The sequence below is a fragment of the Leuciscus leuciscus genome (assembly GCF_965113295.1).
Source record: "Leuciscus leuciscus genome assembly, chromosome: 11".
In the NCBI taxonomy this organism is placed as follows: domain Eukaryota; kingdom Metazoa; phylum Chordata; class Actinopteri; order Cypriniformes; family Leuciscidae; genus Leuciscus; species Leuciscus leuciscus.
The window spans coordinates 27,741,083-27,761,926 of NC_138735.1; the positions used below are offsets into that span (position 1 = coordinate 27,741,083).

Consider the following 20,844-nt stretch of genomic DNA (forward strand, 5'->3'; position numbering starts at 1 on the left):
TGCTCGCACCAATATAAATGAATTGCACTGACACATGACTTGTTGGTCACACTTGCCTTGCAAGCTTAATGACAGAGCAATTCAGTTAACATCCGACACACATAAGGTTCTTTCTTTAATAAGGGACTTTTCCTCTCTCAGAAGTGGTTAATTCAGGATGAAAGGTCCCCTTGGACAGAGACAAACCGCTTACAAGTGTCGAGGATAATGCTCCAATTATACACAGCCTGAGACACAAAGACACCATAACATGGCCAAGAGACGACTGCTCTGGTTCCTGCTCTGTCAATGGCTTTCCCTTTGGCAAGGTCAATAAAGCATGTCGCTTTTGGAAACATAAAAATAATGCATTGCTGCACCACTGGGTTACGGATTCAGAGTCAACGCAGTGCGCTCTAGTGATTACAGTCGATATTGCACGCCGAGGATCTTCTGAGAAGGTCCCTGTGAATTTGCAAGGGATGAATGAACATCATGGCTGAGTATATAGCGCCTCCTAGTGGCAAACTTAAAATGACAAGCTCAGGTTTGATCATTATAATTCCTGCAGGGTTTAGCATTGAGCAAGGGTATGATGTGACAGTATATGTCAACCTTGGTTAATGCAGGAACAGATCAAAGAACACAAACATATTTCTCTTGAAAGACAGATCAATACAACTCTTCAAGATTAAAATGCACTAGCAGCATTCCTGCAGCATGATACTTCTCTACAGTCATCATTCAGATCAGGCATTACTTTACACTCTCTCTCTAGATGTCATTCCGTCCTCAGGTCACACTCGCATATCTATAATAGCCTTCATCAGACATTCCTTATCAACCACAGCGAACCCAAAAAAGTATTTGGATGCTTAAATCACATTTAAAAGTATCTAGGGGATAAAAATGTAATGTAATGGATAGCAAACATATCAAACCAAGTGCCATTTGTCTTCAAACGCAGCAGGAGCTTTTCACAGATATAAATTCCCTTTTCTGGGACATTTTTCTTTTGCAATTCTAGTAGTCACTTTTGACAAACAGAAAGTGTCAAAACATTTCTTTTTTATGATTAACTTTTATGATTTCAAACCTAGCAAACTCTTTTTTTGTGAAATGTTTTCCTTGAAATGTGTGCTTGTGCTGTTTGCCTATAATATAAAATATAAAACAGATCTGAATTTATCTAATGCTGACATCTGTAATGTGGCTTCAGTTCCTAAATAGTTTGTGGCTTGATGTTGTGAGGCACACTCAAAAATGTTTTGTTCTTTTTACCCCAATATTTTTTGTTAAAGTAACACACATATATTTCTTTTACCACCAAAACACTATTGTATTGCGTTTAATTAACTTAACCTGTATAATTCTCCACTATACTTAATTATCGATCGTTAAACTAATGTAAAGGGTTTAATTTCGCGATAAAAAAAATAAAAACGGATGTGACGATTTCCAACGTATTGGATGAAGACGGCATGCGAAGAAGGTGGCAAGGTGCATGGCGTCAGAGAACATATAAAATTAATCTAAAGGCAAAGTCTTTCATTTCTGTTAATATTTTGGAAAGTCTGTTCTGGAATGCATTTAATATATTGCACTGAATTTTTTTTGGCTTTTTTGAGTACATGTGCTTAAAGTGAAGAGCAAGAAATACAATCTCCTATATGGCTGAACTTCTCAATGCACAATAACTTGTATGAAATGTATTTAAAACCACTTGGATTCAACCATTATCCAGCTAAATCTGAAAACAGAGTATCTTGGCTCTAGAAAGACCCCTTAGTGGAAAGAGACTCAGTTTAAGCTCTCTTCTGTCATGTCTAATGATGGACCACCTGAGGCCTAAAACCAAAAGGACAAAACTCATTTCGACAGCAGGACAATGATTGAGAAACATTGCTATGGCATGTAACCATTCAGTTCTCAATCTCTCATATTTCATACAATGACTGAAATATTGCCCCAGCCAAGACATTCAAGCCATTTTACTTACGTGATGTGATGCACTTCCCAGTGAAACACTGAGCAATATTCAACTAGAAAAAGTATGTAGGACAGGACTTGTCGAATCCATATTGATTAGATCATAAAAAGTGTCTCTATATGAAAGGTGGATGAATATAAGAGGGCTTGCTGACATAAGATAAAAAGGAATTTCAGACTGCAAAAAAAATTTAAAATGTAATTGTTCACAAAAACATGCATTAAGAAAGAGAAAGGGTTCAATTTTGTTGTCTTTCTTAATGTTGACTTCAAACAACAAGACATTTTCAATATAATGTCAATCCATCACAAATAAATGTAGTCAAACAAGCAAACAAAAGTAAATTTACTGAAACTGAAAGATAAATATATACTTCCAAGATACACCTTTGTACTTTATCTTCCACTAAAGGGTGTATATTTGTACTTAAAGTCCTGGTTTCACAAAAGGTTCTTTGGATTTTTTTAAATGTTCTTCACAAACTGGTTCTTTTAAGAACTTTTTACTGAAAGTTTTTTTTTTTTGGGGGGGGGGGGGGGGGGGGGGGTATCCAGAAGTTCTTCTATGGTACTGTTGTGAAAACCCCCTTTTGGCACCGGTGAATCACAAGCTAAATGTTGTGTAGTAAATAAAACAATTATTATACAACGCATCTTTTTAATATTAATTCCACAAATACTTCAACAAGACATCCTGCAAAAAAATAATAAAAATGACCAGAGTGAGAACCAAGTGTGTTCCACAATGTTTGTTTTATTATTCTGAACATATCCCCGGTGTCACATATTCAACTTAATTTGATTATACGTCTTTAAAAAAAAGAAAAAAAAAAAAAAAGAAAGAAAAACATGAACAGGGAGAAAAAAAAAAAAAAAGTTCCTTAGATGCATTACAGGGTGATTTCATTTGTGGCTCTGAAAATGTAGAGACCGTAAGAAAATTGCCACTACATATTTTAATTAGCACGATAACTGCCTATTAGTTTTTGCTAATGAAGACTTCAATAAAAAGGTCGTAGCCAACTGAAGCATAAATGAACAACAGCACAACAAACCCCCACCATTCACTGGAATTACAATTTAATTCAATGATTAACTCTGTTAGAGTACCTAAGGATTATAGCAGTGCTTCTAACGTTATAATTACTGAAGTACTAGTTGGTGGTGTTGTAATGAAAGCTACATAACAGCATGCCGTTGCAGTTACAGGTGTGGAGTCGTAAAGCACTGTGGTTAAGCAAGGGCAAGCGTACAGCAAATCTTATTAACACACAATCAGTGATTCCTAATGAAGAAGACACCCTACCTCAAACTCACTTGTAAATGATTTTCACAGTACGTCACCTTACGAAGTGTGTAAAACGCATCCGATAAACTTGTGATGAGCAATTCAAATGTTATGTATCACAACACACACTTATGTTTAGTTAACCTTGCAGTGATATGAGGTCAATGGGAGCTAGGTTTGCTGTATAAAATTAATCTTATCACTGTAAAAATAAGGCTGTGTCGTTCAAAACGATGCAAAACAGCGAGTCGGACACTCTCCGTATCCCGTCCCTGAATGGCAAGGGTTTGCTGCTTTATTCGTACAGTAACATCTCAGCGTATATCCGCAGCGTGTGATGGACTCGTGTACAAACTGAGTCTGACAGCGGGGTTGGAGAGTCACACTTTAATGCACCCCGACAGATCCTTGCGCACGGCTTGATTTCAGAACAAGAACATCCGTTTACAACACGCTGAAAACAAACTGCGATTGTGTCAAATACAGACATTAAAAATAAAAACCGAACAGAAGAGAAAGTCCACTAGAAGACTACAGGCACACTTTCAGGACCCTTAACGTTTTTTTTGTCAGTGAGGGGTTCAGATTCACACACAAAAAAAGTTCTTTAAACGTTAACTTACAACTTACTCTTTTTTTTTTTTTAAATAAGCATGCCATTGTTTATGCATCCTAATTTTGGTGTCCCATATTACTTTAACTTAAAAATGAACAGATCTGTATAAACCTCACCTAGCATGCCTTCTTTCTGCGTCTATGCTGACAGGATTCAGTTCATCAACATAAAGCTTGTGGTCGATGTAAATGTAACTGGAAGAGAGAGAGATTTGTGCACTCTTGATTTCAAAACAGAACTTGAACATGGTGCCACACAATATAAGCATTTTCCTTTCTTTGCTTCTCAAGCTAAACTATTCGAAATGTCCAATTGTGCTCCTGCAGCGGAGACTGTTTTGAGTGTGGAGTGAGCAATAGTTTAGTTTTTTTTCTTTTTCTAAGAGAGTAAGGTTTAAGACAGAGGGTCATAACAATCATTTACAATTAATTGCTGTACGTCTGTCCTTCCGGCGGTTGAGGAAGCTTCATATTCTCTTTGGACATCATAAGACGCCTTAGCTCTTGAAGAACGACTTTAATGCTATATGAGTTTTGCCATTTTGCTAGAATTGGTATGCTACGTGCATCCACCTGAAACAAAAAGAGACAGAAAGAAAGGGAAGGGACATGCAGAAATTAGTTACATGATTTAAGATTCAAGAGTCAATTTGCAATGCACAAAATTAAACAAAGAATAAACAGGATTTATTAAAGAAATGTTTTTTGGGTTGAATACAAGTTCAGATCTGTCAAGAGCATTTGTGACCATTTCAATTTGTTCCTCAGTTATAAAAAAGAAAGAATGGTGATAAAATACTCGAGTCGGATCTTACACATTTTCCATATCAAAAGGCTCAAATTTCCAAACATCTCTGTAGATTTTTCAGACCATATTTAACATTTAAAATGGTTCTTACAGCATTATATTTGGTATATATAGTACAGTGATCGGTAAAATATTTTTATTTACTCCTTTTTATAATGGTTGTCTCAAAGTGATACCATGCTCTTATATCTAAAACGCTTTATAAATGGCATATATTCACATCTGACACATCGGGTTGATGCTGTAAATGTGGTTTGATGTGGCATGATCACCAAACAGCCTGAGTGAAGTTCAAAAGAGACTCGCTCACGAAAAATACAGTTTTGGGAAATTAAAATGTGCGCATTGAATTCAGTCATGTTCGACAATCCCTAAATGATCACTAAACTTTTGCCATTTAAACAAGGAGCTTGAATGACAAACGTATTTTTAGAAATACTTAATTTCAAAAAAAATTCGTAATTGTTTATTTATTTCCATACTTATCCAGACCTGGAAATTACTCATCAAATACGGCATACTTTTCCAAACTGCGTAGGAACCCTGTGTAACACTTCTCCACTTAAGGGATCGGAGTGACGCTAATCAAAATGCCCAATAAAAAAATGATCAAACAGGCCTAAATCTCCTGATGTGCCAGATGATTAAGTTTTATCATGACAATAAAGTTTAGGGTAGCTTGGGGTAAGATGCGTCACTCGATCTAACGCCCCCTTAATCTAGCATCAGAAAACAAGAAACTATTTCCAATGCTTCCTTCTCATTTCAGTTGAAAACAGGCATACTTATATAATTAGCTGTATGTGTTTGTTTTACTTTTATTTATTTTTTTAATTGCCTAGAGGTATATTTATGTGACAGAGCTGTTTGTTTCAACAAAATAGCTTGCAAAATGACAGCATCAGTCTGGGATTTAGTTCATCTTAAACTAAACAGCACAAAGATCTTAAATCTATATCCAACAGACTATCGCATGTTTGGGCCGATCATTAAGAAAAACACACAGAAGAGAATTAAAAAAAATCTCTCAATCCTCTGTGGTGTAATAAACCGTTTAATTTTCTGCGGCTCCTTTTGTGTTCGGTCTCCAGCTGAATCTCATTAGACATGTTTGAGATTCATTATTGGTTCTGCTTAGGCAGGCACAGTGAGAAACGTCCCTCCTCTGCAGTACTGATGTGACTCGAGTGACTCTTTTCTGCATCCGTGTGAAAATAACTGCAACCTCACATTTCTCTAGTTTGCAGTAAAATGATCTCAAACATAACAGACAACAAGCAGGGTACAATAACACTCAAAACAGTCAGTTATAAAAATGATTCAACTTACCATCCCATTGGAATTATTTATTCCATTCATGCTAATTTTTGTAACAAATCTAACATTCGGTGGTAATTCGGGATATTTAGGTCCGCACTCCACTTTCAGGCTGTATATCCTGTTTTCGTAATTAGTCTGTGAGAAATAAGGAAAAAGTCAAAGGTTAAAGCCGAAATGCCAAACGGAACATGAAAGTGAGAGGATAACAAACGCATCGACTCATCAAAGAGAATAGAAAAAAATACCACACTTCACATGCTGACGTAATGTTTTTCAGTATTCTACACAATGATGGACTACAGATGTAAACACATCTCACTTAACTTTCAGTTTTAAATGATGGTCTATCAAACAGAAAGGAATTTACCAATTTTATTCACTCAAAATGACCTTGTAATTTCGTGCTAGCTGAATCGTAAATCTGAACCAATTCTGTTTAGCAAAATACAAGGCTATATGTCTGTTTAATAACACTACTATTATGGAGAATCTCATAAAGAAATGTGTAGTTCATATTCCACCTCAAAATCAACACTAATTTAATTTAATTTAATTAATTAATTAATATGAATTAATATTATTAAATTTAATTAGAGTTGATTTTGCAAGGTGAAAATATTTTCATAATTCAGCTTAATTCTCATTACTGAAGAGTGAAAACAATTATTTTATTAAAATCAGCATAAATTTAATTTATAACAAAAGTGCTTAATTGTCATGAAAGTAATGTCATTGCAAATGGTGCTAAAATGTGATTTATTATCTTTATGCAAAATATATATTTTCTATAATTTTCAGGTGAAATGTGACCTAGACAGGTTTCATTAAGCAAATGAAACAAATTCACAGTATACCACGTAGCCAGAAGCGGGCCATATTTCCAGCTCAATAAATAATGCTGCCAGTTTGAACAAATATATAAACCACTAAAGAAGGTTTCTGCTGCTTTTCATGGCATATATCTTTATCTTTAATCTACACCGCCAGCTGTCATGCGTCAGGCTGGATAGCATGAAGGCGTGCTGTTTACTACTGTCCAAGATTTCAGTCACGCTATAAAATAGTTTGACAACGGAAACGCAAAAAAAAAAAAAGAAGAAGCCTGATTTCTCAACACAACATTTGAAGAATGTAATAATTTGGTCAGATTAGTCATCCGTATCGTTGTCATGTAACTGCTACATAAACATGGTTAAACAGCGGACATACTCGTGCAGGTCCGATGATCATGCCCGTCCACCGTGTGAGAGTCATATCCTCATCATCTTCCAGACCCCAGCTCACTGTCCCATCACCAACACCTTTCTGTCCTTCCTCAAGCTCTTCCAACAAACGAAAATTGCGAGGGACTTTAACTCCTGCAAGGACACAAAGACAATTCATTAAAGGCAATGCCACTCGGACTAGTCGGTAAAACTCTGTTCGCAGCTGGGTGGAGATTATTTGACATGTTTAAAATATTTTAGATGAAGAATACAAGAGTTGGAAAAATGTATTATAATTACACATGCAGTTTTTAAGAGCTCGTATTAAAGGTGCTCTAATACCCCTTTTCCACCAAAAAAGAACTGGTTTGGAAATGGTGCTGGTTCAAAGTTCGTTCAACTTGCGAACCTTCTCAGAACCTGTTTGTTTTTCCACTGACTAGAGAGCCCAGCGAACAACGACGTTGTTACGTCACTGTGTATGTTGCCATAGGCTACGTCTTAGCTTTCCTAGAAACGCTTGCGCCAACTTCAAGCATAACGATTACGATGGCGGACTACATCGTCTTTCTGCAAATGTTTCTCCTGGCATTGCGATCCTATATTGGGGTCAGAAGAAGACGTTTAGAACACATTTGTGCTGCTCGTCTGGATTACTATAGACGGAGGTTACGTTCGAGAAGAAGTTCGACAATAACCCCGCCCCCAGCCTCCGACGTAAGCATGATGTGGTAAAAGAACGGTTCTAGTCCAGCAAAGACTTGGTGCCGCTTTGGAACCAATTTTCCTGGCCGAGAACCGGTTCTTTGGCTGTCGAAACACAAAGAATTGGTTCGCGAGTAGGCACCGGCTCCGAACCGGCACCAGCACTGCCTTGGTGGAAAAGGGGTATAAGCTATGTTTGGGTGACGTCACTTCTTGTTGACATTCGAAGTATTGTCAAACAAAACGGAGGCTAGCTCGACTCTCCCTCGTCCCTCCTCATCCCTTCCGTGCTTATCCGATGTAAATTCGGGACTTCCCGCATTCCTTCTCCTTTTTCCCTCTTCTTTGCTATTTGTTCATCGGAACGTCGTCTCTTTGGTTGTGTGTCGGCCATATAAAAATTCAAGAGAATATAATTCTAACGTTAGTTGTTGTCTAGGTAGGACATCTCTCCTCTAGCTAACTTCCCTCTTCATGTGCACGCGGACTAACCCCCCAACCCCCACCCCCAAATCATTCTTGTCGGTTATTGGCTGGAACACTGTTTGTTATGTTTCGTGGTCCAGGCTGGGCCAGTTTGTTTTTCTTGCTGCTTATGGAGCCTGGGCTGTCTACAGAGTCCACGGTTTTTTACAGTGTGTTCAGGGGACAGGCAGCTAGCGGATAGTGAGGAGATGTTTGCTGTATGTGACAAAAAAAAATTCAGCCTAAAAAACACGTGACATTGTTTGGAGCACCTGTACTCGAGAGATATCTCAATTATAAAATTCTCTAAAATGTTAAAAAGTAAAAACAGAATTGAACGAGGCGGGATAGTAAGATGAATCTTTAATTTAATTTCACAGTTATTTGTATATTTTTACAAACATTTCAGACAGTTGCGTTTTCATTTAAAATGAAATCAACATATGTTTTCCTTTATTCGTGGATGAGCAAAACCTCTTATCTGAGGTACATTTGATGTGTATTTGATGCAATGGCTGGGAAAACAATTTGATTAAATTCTTTTTCAAACAAAACAATGACTGTATGAGGGATCTCACTGTCTTCTTCAATCTTCATCAACAGAATAGAACAGAACCGTCTGATCAGCCAGAGACAAAAAATTATAATGTAACTAAGCACATTTAAGTGCATGTCACACAAAATCTGTGCAGTTTCAAATATAACATGTTAATAAACTGCATTTCAACACTGATTAGCGTTCTAGTGTTTTCATAGATACTCTAGCGTTGACAAAGTGGAGGTACGAGATTTGCAAGTTCAGGTGAGAGTCTAAAAGAAAGACTAAAAATCACTCATCCGTGAATGATTCAGGAAATGACACCCATTCTCTATCATGATTTCTCACTTCCTCAAAATCTCATGGCCAAGACAAGACTGAATAACTCAATATATTTCTGAAAGAGATCGGCTGATGCATCTGACCTTAAAATATGTGAACATACACATTTTAAACTTCATTTACGTGCATCTTATTCTGTGTCAAGATGTGCAAATGCAATGCAATCTTCTCGAAAGATCTAAGTTAACGTTTAAAATACATGTTTAAGATGTGCTGTTCTTTCCATATAAACCCTAAAAATGTCATTTGAAATGAATAAATGAGATCAGCTCTAATTTGCAGCTACATTCAATAGTAAACAATTATAATGAATTTCTCAAACTATCTGAGATTTAATGGGTTTAAAGGTCTCCTTGAGTTTATATGTATAAATCAGCCCCTCATAAACTCTAAACGTCATGTATATTATTATGAAATGGCTTTACACAAGAGTGTAAATGAGTGTTATATATATATATATATATATATTACACAATCATTACGCACTTTTCCATATACTAATTCTCTTTAAAAGGTTAAAATGACTATGTGAGGCTGTTTTAAAATGCTCAGGTTCTGGTTTGACACATAGGCTATACATCAGTTAAAGGCCCGTTTGTCACGGCACTGGACGGAACCAGCAGCAGCACGCGCGTCAATGCTCCGCCTCGCCTCACATTTGCACCGATACACCCGCCCAACTGCAACATACAGCATTTTTATCAATGCCTCGGTACCCTATAAAAGCACAATTATTCTCGATGTGTGCCTATATTATTCATTAGCTGATAACATCAAATAAATCTGATGTTATTTTTAAACTACAAGTCTGTTTGTGGGCCGTTAGCTCGATGCTAACACACACACACATAGTTCAAACTGCACACAGGTCTGTTAAGTGAAGTAAATAAAGGCATTTGAGCACGGGAAACCTCTCGGATAATGCATATGGGATTGTGAAGCATGTGCTTGGCGCTTCAGATGTTAAAAAAACGGCCGCGGAGGACCGCGAGGGTTGAGGAGATTGTGAGACTAACCTGAGGAGGCCGCCATCTTCTTCTGCCCGAATCCAAAAGCATACGAAAGCGTGACGTCGACGTGTCATGTGACTAATGCGCGCAGTGCTGTAGTAAGAGAGGAGGGGTGTGGCTCCACTGCGAAGATTTTTTTTTTATATATAATTTATATGACACTAGACTACAGAAGAATTATATCACATTGTAACATTTAAAGCCATTTGAGTGAAGTTTAAATAATTTAACTATTATGTCTTTAGCATGTTGTCATGTTTTAGGTGGAGAAAATGTTTTAATTGGTAACGTGGTAATATGTTAATCTCCGTCTCAAATACTAAATGTACACATTATATATATTTTATAAGATGGTTAAGTTGACACCATTTATTTTCATCCTGCTGTGTATCCAGTCAATTTTATTGCCATTGTATAAATAATCCAGCTATATTTGATAACTCATGAAAACTATTCAATGCTTGACTTTCTGTGTGTCTATTCGTCTCACTATACACTGTAAGCCGTTTAGGTTTTGCAGCTTGTTTAAGCCATTCTTTGCGGTTTTAACTTTACAATCACCAGTGGAAAGTCAATGCGACTGATTTAGGTCAGTGAATTGATGCTTTGCATGTTTATGTAAATAACAGCTACAAACCACACTATTTACAAAATCTTCTCTTGAACAACAAATCTCATTTATTGCATCCAGAAAGGCTTCATACATATGACTATTAACAATAATTGCTCTATAGAAAAAGAAAACAGGATAAAGCAAGTAACAAAAGAGGAAGCAGCAGCCAGGAATAGTAAGCATTCACAGAAGCCGAACAGTCTTTCCTGTGACGGTCAGATAATCTTCATCAGTGAGTGCTCTGAGGGCCTCATCAAACATGTCCTTAGTAATGGCCTGAAATTGGAAGAAAACATTTTAAGTTAAGATTTATAGTTGGATTATCTTATACGTTATTAGTATTATTAAAATTAAAATAAAAAGCATACCGCTTCTGATTGGCCACGAAGATCGTCAAACAACTGTTGGTACTTCATAGCTGGTGTTTTGCCCTTTGATTGGATGAGCTTCTTCAGGGCCTGAGCCACTTCCTCCTTGCGCTTGCGTGCTGTAGCACTCATACCTGTACAGAAACAACCAATCAAAACCATCAGACTCTCTAATTTGCATGACATTCACAGGTACTAGTTAAGAGATGATTGGTCAAACTGAGGAACAGCGCTGATTATCTTCTTTTTTTTTTTACAGAATGTTGCAGAGCTTATTATAAATTATTTATTATTATATGCTGTGTTCTTTTCATGATGCGTCTCGGAGGAGAGTGGGACTAAACATCATCCACAACTGACTAAAAACTTGCACTTTACATTTTTTTTTCTAATTCCAGAAGCCGTTTTACTCGGATATACATCACAATAGAAAAGACTATTGCAACTTCCGTTTAATTTAGATTTTAAAAGGGTAATAACAATAATTATTATTTTTAGGGCTGTTAATTGAATGGATTAACTTAGTTATGGGAAAAAATAACGTTAAAATTATTAACGCATTACCGCCCCAGACCTACGTATGTCATTAAGTTTGTGTGTAATAAATTCTATGTTGAATCAAATAAAATATTTTTTGTTTAAGCTACTTTTTGTAATGTCTATTTGATGCTTTTCTCATTTAACACAATAATGACTTTATCTTTTGGTCAGCCAAATTTGATGTGCGATTATTTAGATAAATTAATTGTGAAATTAATTAGATGCTTTTTTAAAAGGGGTGGTATAATGCCCTTTTTACAAAATGTAAAATAAATCTCTGATGTCCCCAGAGTGTGTATGTGAAGTTTTAGCTCAAAATACCCCATAGATATTTTTATATAGCATGATAAAGTTGTCACTTTTTGAGTGTGAGCAAAAACGCACTGTTTTTGTGTCTGTCCCTTTATATGCAAATGAGCTGCTGCTCCCGCCGAGAAGGCGGAGCTTCAAGAGCTTATGTCCTTTTACCTCACACAGACATGCACTGAAAATTTCAACAACTTGTAGCCTTATGTTCAAACCGAAGTCAGGAAGATGGAGAGACTCAAGAAGTGACAACATGTAGACAATTTCTGAATGGTTAGTTGATGAATTTATGTAGCTTATGTGTAGTTATCTTCTAGTCATTGATTAGCATATTCTGTCATGATAATAGGCTTGTTCGACTTGAACCGGCGCTGCACAGACCGATCGGTTTATGACATCAAAGTACCGTGAGAGCAATTCAAAAGCATAAGGAGCCGTCTACTTTCTATTCACTCTAATTCAACATTACACTCTAACTAAAGTTAGCAAAGTGAAATCATAATCAACCACCCCTTTAATCGCTTGACACCCCTATATATCAGCACAAGCATGATGAGACAATGAGACCATGTGACTCAACTTGACCAGTACAGACAGTTGTCTAACTCGTACCTGTGGTGAGGATGGAGATATCCACGAATCCTGTCCTGGGATCAGTGGCGGACTGTTTCAGGGCCTCTCTGTGTAGTCTCTTGGCTTCCTCCACGTCGATGGTTTCGACTTTGCTTGAGAAACGTACTTTAGCGTGCGCTTCAGACAGTCTGATGAGAGACTCCAGCTGACGGGGGTACGCGGACACCATACCTCTACCGCTGCCGATCTTCCTCATGTCTACATAGGCCTGCAAGGGTCAAAATTCAAAATTGCAAACATTAATATTACATGTAATACTATACTACTGCAGGTGCCTTGACCTATATTGTGTTTATATACCTCAATAAGGGCCTGACTAGCTTCCTCGTTGAGTCGGGGATGCACAGATGTACGAGCAAAGGCGATGTAGTCTTTCAGCACGGCCATGTCCAGATGCTCTTCTTCAATCTGCTCTTCACTCTGATAATACAGTGACACGAGATGGTGTGCGAGACGTCGGTCATACGCCTCGTCCTGAGGGTCCAGCATTAGGAAGATCAAATCAAACCTAAGAACAAGAGATTTTTCAGAGAAACACTTGGATGAGGCTACAAAACCTGGGGGTTTCAACATTGATAATATTAAGAAATGTTTCTTGAGAAGCAAATCAGAATATTAGAATGATTTCTGAAGGATCATGTGACACTGAATACTGGAGTAATGATGCTGAAAATTCAGCTTTGATCACAGGAATAAATCACATTTCAAAAAGAAGTTACTTTTAAATTGCAAAAATAACAGAATATTAGTGTTTTTACTGTATTTTTGATCGAATAAATGTAGCCTTGGTGAGGAAAAGAGACTTATTTTGAATGTAGCTCACAATCAAATCTAATCTTGATGGATAAAACATTTCACTCAATTGTCGGAAATTGATAGAAATACATAAAATTATGGACATTGACTGTTGTAAATACTGTTATGTTTTATTTTTTACCTGGACAGAAGTGTGTGAGGCAGCTGGATGTTTTCTATAGTCGTCTTTTTGGGGTTCCACTGAGACTCCACCGGATTGGCTGCGGCGAGGACGGAGGTCCGAGCATTAAGCTGGCAAATGATCCCAGCCTATGACACACAAAACTTTACTATCCGTCCTAACAAAATCATTCACTCAATCAGAAGTTATTGTTTAAGCATCTCACCTTGGCAATAGAGAGCGTTTGCTGCTCCATGACTTCATGCAGCACAGATCTCGTGCTGTCGCTCATCTTATCAAACTCGTCGATGCAGCAGATGCCGTTGTCACTGAGCACGAGCGCTCCGGTCTGCAGAACCAGCTGCCGGGTTTCCGGGTCCTTCATCACATAGGCTGTGAGGCCGACGGCACTGGATCCTTTCCCGGACGTGTACTGCCCGCGAGGAACGAGGTTAAACACGTACTGGAGCAGCTGGGATTTACTGGTACCCGGATCGCCACAAAGCAGGATGTTGATCTCTGCGCGGAAGTTCCCGCGGCCCGTCTGAGTGAAGTCCTTACGGGTCCCACCAAATAACTGCAACAGGATGCCCTGAAAAAAAATGCGTACCATCAACTCACATGCTGAGAAACTTTTAATTATATCTGTTGTAAGGAACAAAAGCCGTTCAAGGCTTAACCAGTAACAATTAAAACGCACTTTCTTGATGTCCTCGTGTTCGTAGATGCTGGGCGCCAGGGCAGAGGACAGGCGCTCGTAGACGTCCGGTTTTGCGGCTAGTTCTTTGAGCATGGCGACTCTGTCTTTAGTGAAGAGTTTCTGGTCACCGTCCTCGTCCACTCCATGAAGACGCTTCTCATCTGTCTTGCGGAAGTGAATGGCGTCGATGTGGGTTTTGTACACAGACTTCACCTGGCTCTGTCGTGGGTTCATACGCATAGGGGCGGCTCTGTAAATGCCTGAGGAGAATAACAGACATGATGGTTAGTCTTCACAAAATACCAGTTCTCGCATAATACAAAAGGACTGGTTGAACTTATTTTAATTTTTTTACCTTTATTTAAGAAAAATAAACTTTAAGCCTAAAAAAAACCCAACTCCATGCATTCATGCTCTATATATACAGTGCATGGAGCATATTAGAATGATCATGTGACACTGAAGACTGGAGTAATGGCTGATGAAAATTCAACTTTGCATCACAGAAATAAAATTAAGTATATTAAAATCGAAAAACATTTTTAAATATTAATAATATTTCACAAAATTAGTGTTTTTTCTGCGTTTTTGTTCAAATAAATGCAGTCTTGGTGAGCAGAAGAGACTTCTGTCAAAAACATCATTTACTCATCAGCTAACAACATTAAAGGGATAGTTCACCCAAAAATTAAAATGTTGTCATCACTTACCATCAAGTTGTTCCAAACCTGTATGAGTTTGTCTTCTGTTGAACACAATGATATTTTAAAGAATGTTGGTAACCAGACATTTGACGGCACCAGTTGTCTTCTATAGACACTTTTTCCTACACTATGGAAGTCAATGGCTACCATCAACTGTCTGGTTACCAACATTCTTTAAAATATCATTGTTTGTGTTCAACAGAAGAAAGAAACTCATTCAGGTTTAGAACAACTTGAAGGTAAGTGATGACATTATTTAATTTTTTGGGAGAACGATCCTTTAGCACTACTGTTATACAAGACCACATAAAGCTTAAATGACAACAGGACGGTACCAGTGATGTTTATTCTGTCTCCAGGTTGCACTTTGTCCACCAGGTCATTGTGAGCGTAGACGACTGTGGTGTGGGGCGTCTGACCGGCTGGCATGTCCTCTGGAGATTCCTGCAGTTTTATCTATCAGACACATAAAAAAAAAAAGAAAAGTCCCCATTAATGCTTGCCTTCATAATTGTCTCAATTTTTGTTTTGGTCAACTAGTAAATAAATGACATTACAGAAGAAACCCTTTCTTAACCAGCATGATATGATGTGCAAGGTAAGTTGATAAATGAAAACAGAACAGGACTGCCAGTGCTGGTCAGGTTGAGTCACATGGTCTCATTTATAATGTAATACTTGTGGAGACCACTAGTATGAAAAAATACACTAAAAATCCCAACAACAACTACTCACCATTTGCTTGTCGGAAAAGGCCGAGCGGTTGTGCACCAGTGCCATGCTGTGTGTGGTGTTGCAGTTGCGGCAGACGGCAGGTTCAGCGATGCGTCCGCGGTCCACCTCCACACGTGTGTTAAACGCACACACCTGACAGCGGAAAAACGCCTCCTGCATCTCAGGGATCAGCTGAGAGGTGCGGATCACCATCCCACTGATAGTGATGAGCTGGTCAATGTCTGAACGGAAACCAGAGACGATGATGATGTGACGGGTGCACTCATTTATCAGTAAACATCATCCGGCTAGCTGGGTTTCTTACCTTCAGGGTTGAGCGCGCGCATGTTTCTGGTTTTCACGGCGCTGTAGGGACGCACCTGGATCTGATGCTCCAACACAGAGTCTGGGAAACGTTCAAAGAAGAGCTCATTGACGGCCATATCGAAAGTGGGGATGACTTCCTGTAAGGATAAGAGTGAAAGACTTTCAATAGTCAATATAATAAACTATAGGTTCATGTTTTTAAAGAAATCTCTTTTGCTCACCAAGGCTGTATTCATTTGATCAAAAATTCAGTAAAAACTGTAATATTGTGAAAAGTTATGTTTTTTATTTTAATATTTTAGAATATATTTATTCCTGTGATGCAAAGCTCCAGTCTTCAGTGTCACATGATCCTTCAGAAATCATTCTAATATGCTGATTTGCTGCTCAAGAAACTTCATATTTTTGTGGAAACCCAATTTTTTCAGGATTCTTTGATAAATATTAAGTCCAAATAACATTTATTTGAAATAGAAATCTTTTGTAACATTATATAAATGTCTTTACTGTCACTTTTGATCAATTTAATGAATCCTTGCGGAATAGAATTACTAATTTCTTTAAAAAAATACAAATATTAGTGCGTGTTCAGACCTGTAGAATATGTGCTTTGTTCCGAAACAGAGATTTAAATAGTCACAATGTAGGCAATTTCTTCTTGGTTCGGTTCACTTTCACAAGGCAACAGACCGACAGCCTGATTCGTGGGTCAGATTGTTTTCTCACCACAAGCGAACCTCTCCACCTGGTTCAGGTGATCTTGGACCAATTGTTTTGGTGTGAATCTGAGCGTGATTTTAGCGTGTTCATATATGCCTAAATGAACTGAACTAATGCAGAAAATGCACCAGGTTCCGAATCAAATGCTCCAAATGAGTCAGGTGTGAAAGCACACTTACTGAGACGAATCTTTTGAACGGGTAGAGTCAATTTGTGTATATTGGGCTGATTTCACCTGATTCTGTGGCTGGTCTTACCTGCGGATAACAGATCAGCTGGCGGTAGAGATCAGCGTCAAAAGTCTGAATGTGACTGCAGTTCACATTCAACACCGGCTCTCCAACAACACTGATCTGAGAACACACACAAATCTTCAATATTATTACACAAGAACTGGATATTAAGGATTTTGCATGACCAAACATGAACTACTTCAGATCCAAGCGACCAATTGTTACCCCTTTTGAGCCTTTCTAATGAGCACTGCACTTCTCACCTCATCCAGTTTCTGCATATAGAGAGGCTCATTCAGATCCAGACCAGCATTCTCATCCTCTTTGGAGTTGGGGTCTGTGAAATGCTGAAGGAAACGCTGAAAAAAACAATACAGATTCTCAACAAAAGGTCATTTAGCCATGGACAAGACAAGCTCTTTGTCAGCCATCTGTGGATGGGTGTAGTTACTCAGACTTCATACACACCTGAAACTTCTCCTTGCAGGTTCCCACATTGACATCAGTCCCCCAGATCACCAGCCTCTGTCCCGCGGCTCCGGTCCCCTGTTCACTGCCGGCCGCTGCGTCTCCAGACGGCTGAAAATCACCAGATACACACACACACAAATTATACATATTGATTTTTATGGATATGATTGTTCTGTATTGATATGGATTAGTGTTATTTTAGCATAATAAATGCTATTGCAGTTAATTTCTGTATGTTATCTATACACTATTATATTTATTAATATTTTAAATTAGCTTTATATTTCCAGTGTTTATTTTCAATTTTAAGTAAATTTGTTATTACGTAATTTTTTTATTCAGTTTTTATTTCCAGTTAGCAATTTTAGTGCTTCAAATAAACTTTAAATTTTTACTTGCCATGGCAACATTTCTCATTTAAGTTTTATTTATATTTCACTTTGGCTTTTTTTCCATTGAACAACATTTTTTAGTTAAAGATAACCCAAATATGGATTTCTGCATTTTTCAACCTTAAATATGACCCAGTACAATCGTATTTTTTGCAATGATATATAATCTGTTTAATTTTTGTTTTTTTATTTTAATTTGTTGCATTTTTTTTATTTAAATAATACAATTATCATTTTGAATAATACCAACCACCGTTATTTTTATTTTCGTATAGTCAGTCATATTGAATGGGAAAAAAAAGTTGTTGTCTTTGATCGCACCATGATCATGAACAAACCACAAATATATATATATGAGGTTATGGGTTTTAAATTTTAAGGGATAGTTAACCCAAAAATACATTTTTAAAAATGTTAATAATAATTCATTACATTTATATAGCGCTTTTCTCGGCACTCAAAGCATGGAAGGGGTGAATCTCCACAACTATTTAAGAAAAATACTTTTCCACCCATTTCCTACAACAGAAGACTAAAACTCACACAGGTTTGGAACAACTTGAGGGTGAATAAATGACAACATTTTCATTTTTCGGTGAACTACCCCTTTAACAAATTACATGTATTAAAAACTCACCCAGGGAGTCAAAAATGAAAAGATTCAACTCTAAAACTAAATGACAAATCAGGACTTTCCCTCACCGGCTCGGAGTGCATGTCGACCTGTGGGGCTTTCCGCACAGATCCCAGGTCGGGCCGCTGCCGGGCCGGTGTCCCGCGTATGCCGCTGCGGGGCGTTCCTTCCACCCTGGAGCTGGGAGTGCCGTACATCAGCGGAGAACTGGCGTCGATCTCACTCTGCAGGACTGGATGAAACAAATCCTGATGTTTAGAGACCTTCCCCCAAATTCAAATACATGAGCAGTTCATTTCAATGCAAATATGACGTTGAGTTAGAGTCGTACCAGAGCGTGGAGCCATAGGGCTGGAGAACAGCGAGGCGTCCATGGCTGGAGATGTGGGCATGGGCTGAAGCTCTGTGGACGTGTCAAGGGCTCTGGAGCGCTGAGACGGCGGGGAGAGGGGGTCCTCGCTCGCGGCTGCAAACACACAAACCTGGTTAGCAACTGTCAAAGACAAACCTCATGAGAAAACACTAAGAATTAAAAACCACATGCATGCCGGCATATAGTGAACGGTGTGGACTCACGGGTCGGAGGGTCTCTCTTACGGCTCTGAGATGATGGTGAAGACATCTTGACTCAAAACTGAAAAGTTAAAACTCAAAATTAGTGAACTGGAACCAAAATTAATTGAATCATTAAATATTACATTATATAAACAATTTCAGTTCATTAAAATTCTAATAGTTGCATGTTTAGGTAACACTTTCTTTTACAGTGTCCTTGTTACATGTACTTACCATAGTAATAACAGTAAATTATGCATAATTACATGCAACTAAACCAAACCTAATTCTTATCCCATAGTACGTACATGTTAATTAATATTACTCAGTAGTTAAATATATAATTGCACTGTAACAATGACACCTTAAAATACAGTTTAGCATATAAAAGATAGATATATTATACATTAATGACTTATGACTTTTATAGTTATTCTAAACTGTCAATATTTTTGTATTGACAACAGGCCTGATTTTTTTTTTTTTCCAAAAGGAAACAAATTGGATCATTATCACATCACTGTGATACCTTTAAGAAAAATGTCAATGCATTACAATTTTTTTTTTTTATAAAAACAAATGATCAAAACTCATTTTGCCAACAGACTCTAAAATAATTCGAATGTTTGCATGAGATTCACAGGGAATAAACCAGACACGGACTTCATATTTAAACTACGTGTAAATCAACACAAAAGAACATAACTAAGATTAATTATGTAAACACATCTGAGAAAGGAATATGTGGGTTTTATTAAGAAGATAAGAAGGATGAATAGTAACTTTGTAACAGTGAATGCTAACAGCAGCAGCACGCTGCACCTCATACAATGACATTACCGAGTCTTCAAACTATAATACACAAAATAAACATTATTTTAAACCATAACACACGATGTTAACGCCCGGTTGATCAAGATCTTTTTCAGGTCCTCGTGATTACATTTACTTTTTTAAAATTCGGTTAGTTTATAACACAACAGAGCACTTACCGTTCGCACTGTTTCCCTTCCGACGTGAATGGTGGCGCGAAACTGTCTGTGACGTAAATTTCGCGGGGAAATTTTGACCAACCAAGAATAGGCTCCTCACTATCAGTCGAGAGGGGGAGAGAAGTGCGATACGTGGGTACATAAGTCATATAAAAATCGTTATTTCTTAGATTACGCAATAAAATTGCAATTATATATGTTTAAAATTAAAGTTAACTCCATTTCAAACGTTCTTAATTGCAGACTGACAATTATAGAATGGGTGATATAAACGAATTCCATCAACTGTTTGGTATAGTCCGACGTTTTCGCGGGAAAGAACATCAACACAGTGTAAATAGAAGTAATTCCTCTGACATCCACTAGATGTCTATGTGGTTGACAAGATAAAGTGCCTCAATGAGCCAAATGTACTAGTATGTGATTGTAGTATGTGTGACAATGTTGTATGTAGAACTGTTCGTCCCTTAGAAAACGATTTTCTTTTGATTCCCTTTGCTTTAATCGGACTCTTGTTCCTTTGTTGTATTTTGTAATATTATTTTTGTTCTGAATTTGTACGTTCAATGTGCTTCTAAAATATATAAAAAACACCCAGATGAAAAGAACAGATGTAGTATAACAGCTCACATCAGACACTACTAGTTAATAATAACAACCAAAAATCAATTTGTACTTATTTATTTATTTAGGTATGCTGATAATGGCGCATTAAATTAGTCTTCTCTCACCGATCCTTCCTTGTACACACACATACGCATT

The 20,844-nt window shown here is 37.6% G+C and overlaps 2 protein-coding genes across 2 annotated transcripts; both read right to left on the bottom strand.

The window, feature by feature from the left end:
* Positions 1 to 2,702: 2,702 nt before the first annotated feature.
* On the bottom strand, positions 2,703 to 10,377 carry ube2v2 (ubiquitin-conjugating enzyme E2 variant 2). Its single transcript, XM_082184189.1, has 4 exons — positions 10,271 to 10,377; positions 7,209 to 7,357; positions 6,009 to 6,134; positions 2,703 to 4,444 (listed from the first exon to the last, which is right to left on the bottom strand). Exons 1-4 carry the CDS (start codon positions 10,284 to 10,286, stop codon positions 4,298 to 4,300), a joined length of 438 nt encoding a protein of 145 aa, XP_082040315.1. The 5' UTR covers positions 10,287 to 10,377; the 3' UTR covers positions 2,703 to 4,297.
* Positions 10,378 to 10,919: 542 nt separating this feature from the next.
* On the bottom strand, positions 10,920 to 20,181 carry mcm4 (minichromosome maintenance complex component 4). Its single transcript, XM_082184092.1, has 17 exons — positions 20,083 to 20,181; positions 19,112 to 19,169; positions 18,867 to 19,001; positions 18,604 to 18,767; positions 17,507 to 17,617; positions 17,302 to 17,397; positions 17,063 to 17,158; positions 16,084 to 16,222; positions 15,780 to 16,000; positions 15,380 to 15,500; positions 14,341 to 14,600; positions 13,867 to 14,232; positions 13,662 to 13,789; positions 13,025 to 13,232; positions 12,704 to 12,932; positions 11,246 to 11,379; positions 10,920 to 11,153 (listed from the first exon to the last, which is right to left on the bottom strand). The coding sequence occupies exons 2-17, from the start codon at positions 19,155 to 19,157 to the stop codon at positions 11,061 to 11,063; spliced, it is 2,547 nt and encodes an 848-aa protein (XP_082040218.1). The 5' UTR covers positions 19,158 to 19,169; positions 20,083 to 20,181; the 3' UTR covers positions 10,920 to 11,060.
* Positions 20,182 to 20,844: the final 663 nt, after the last annotated feature.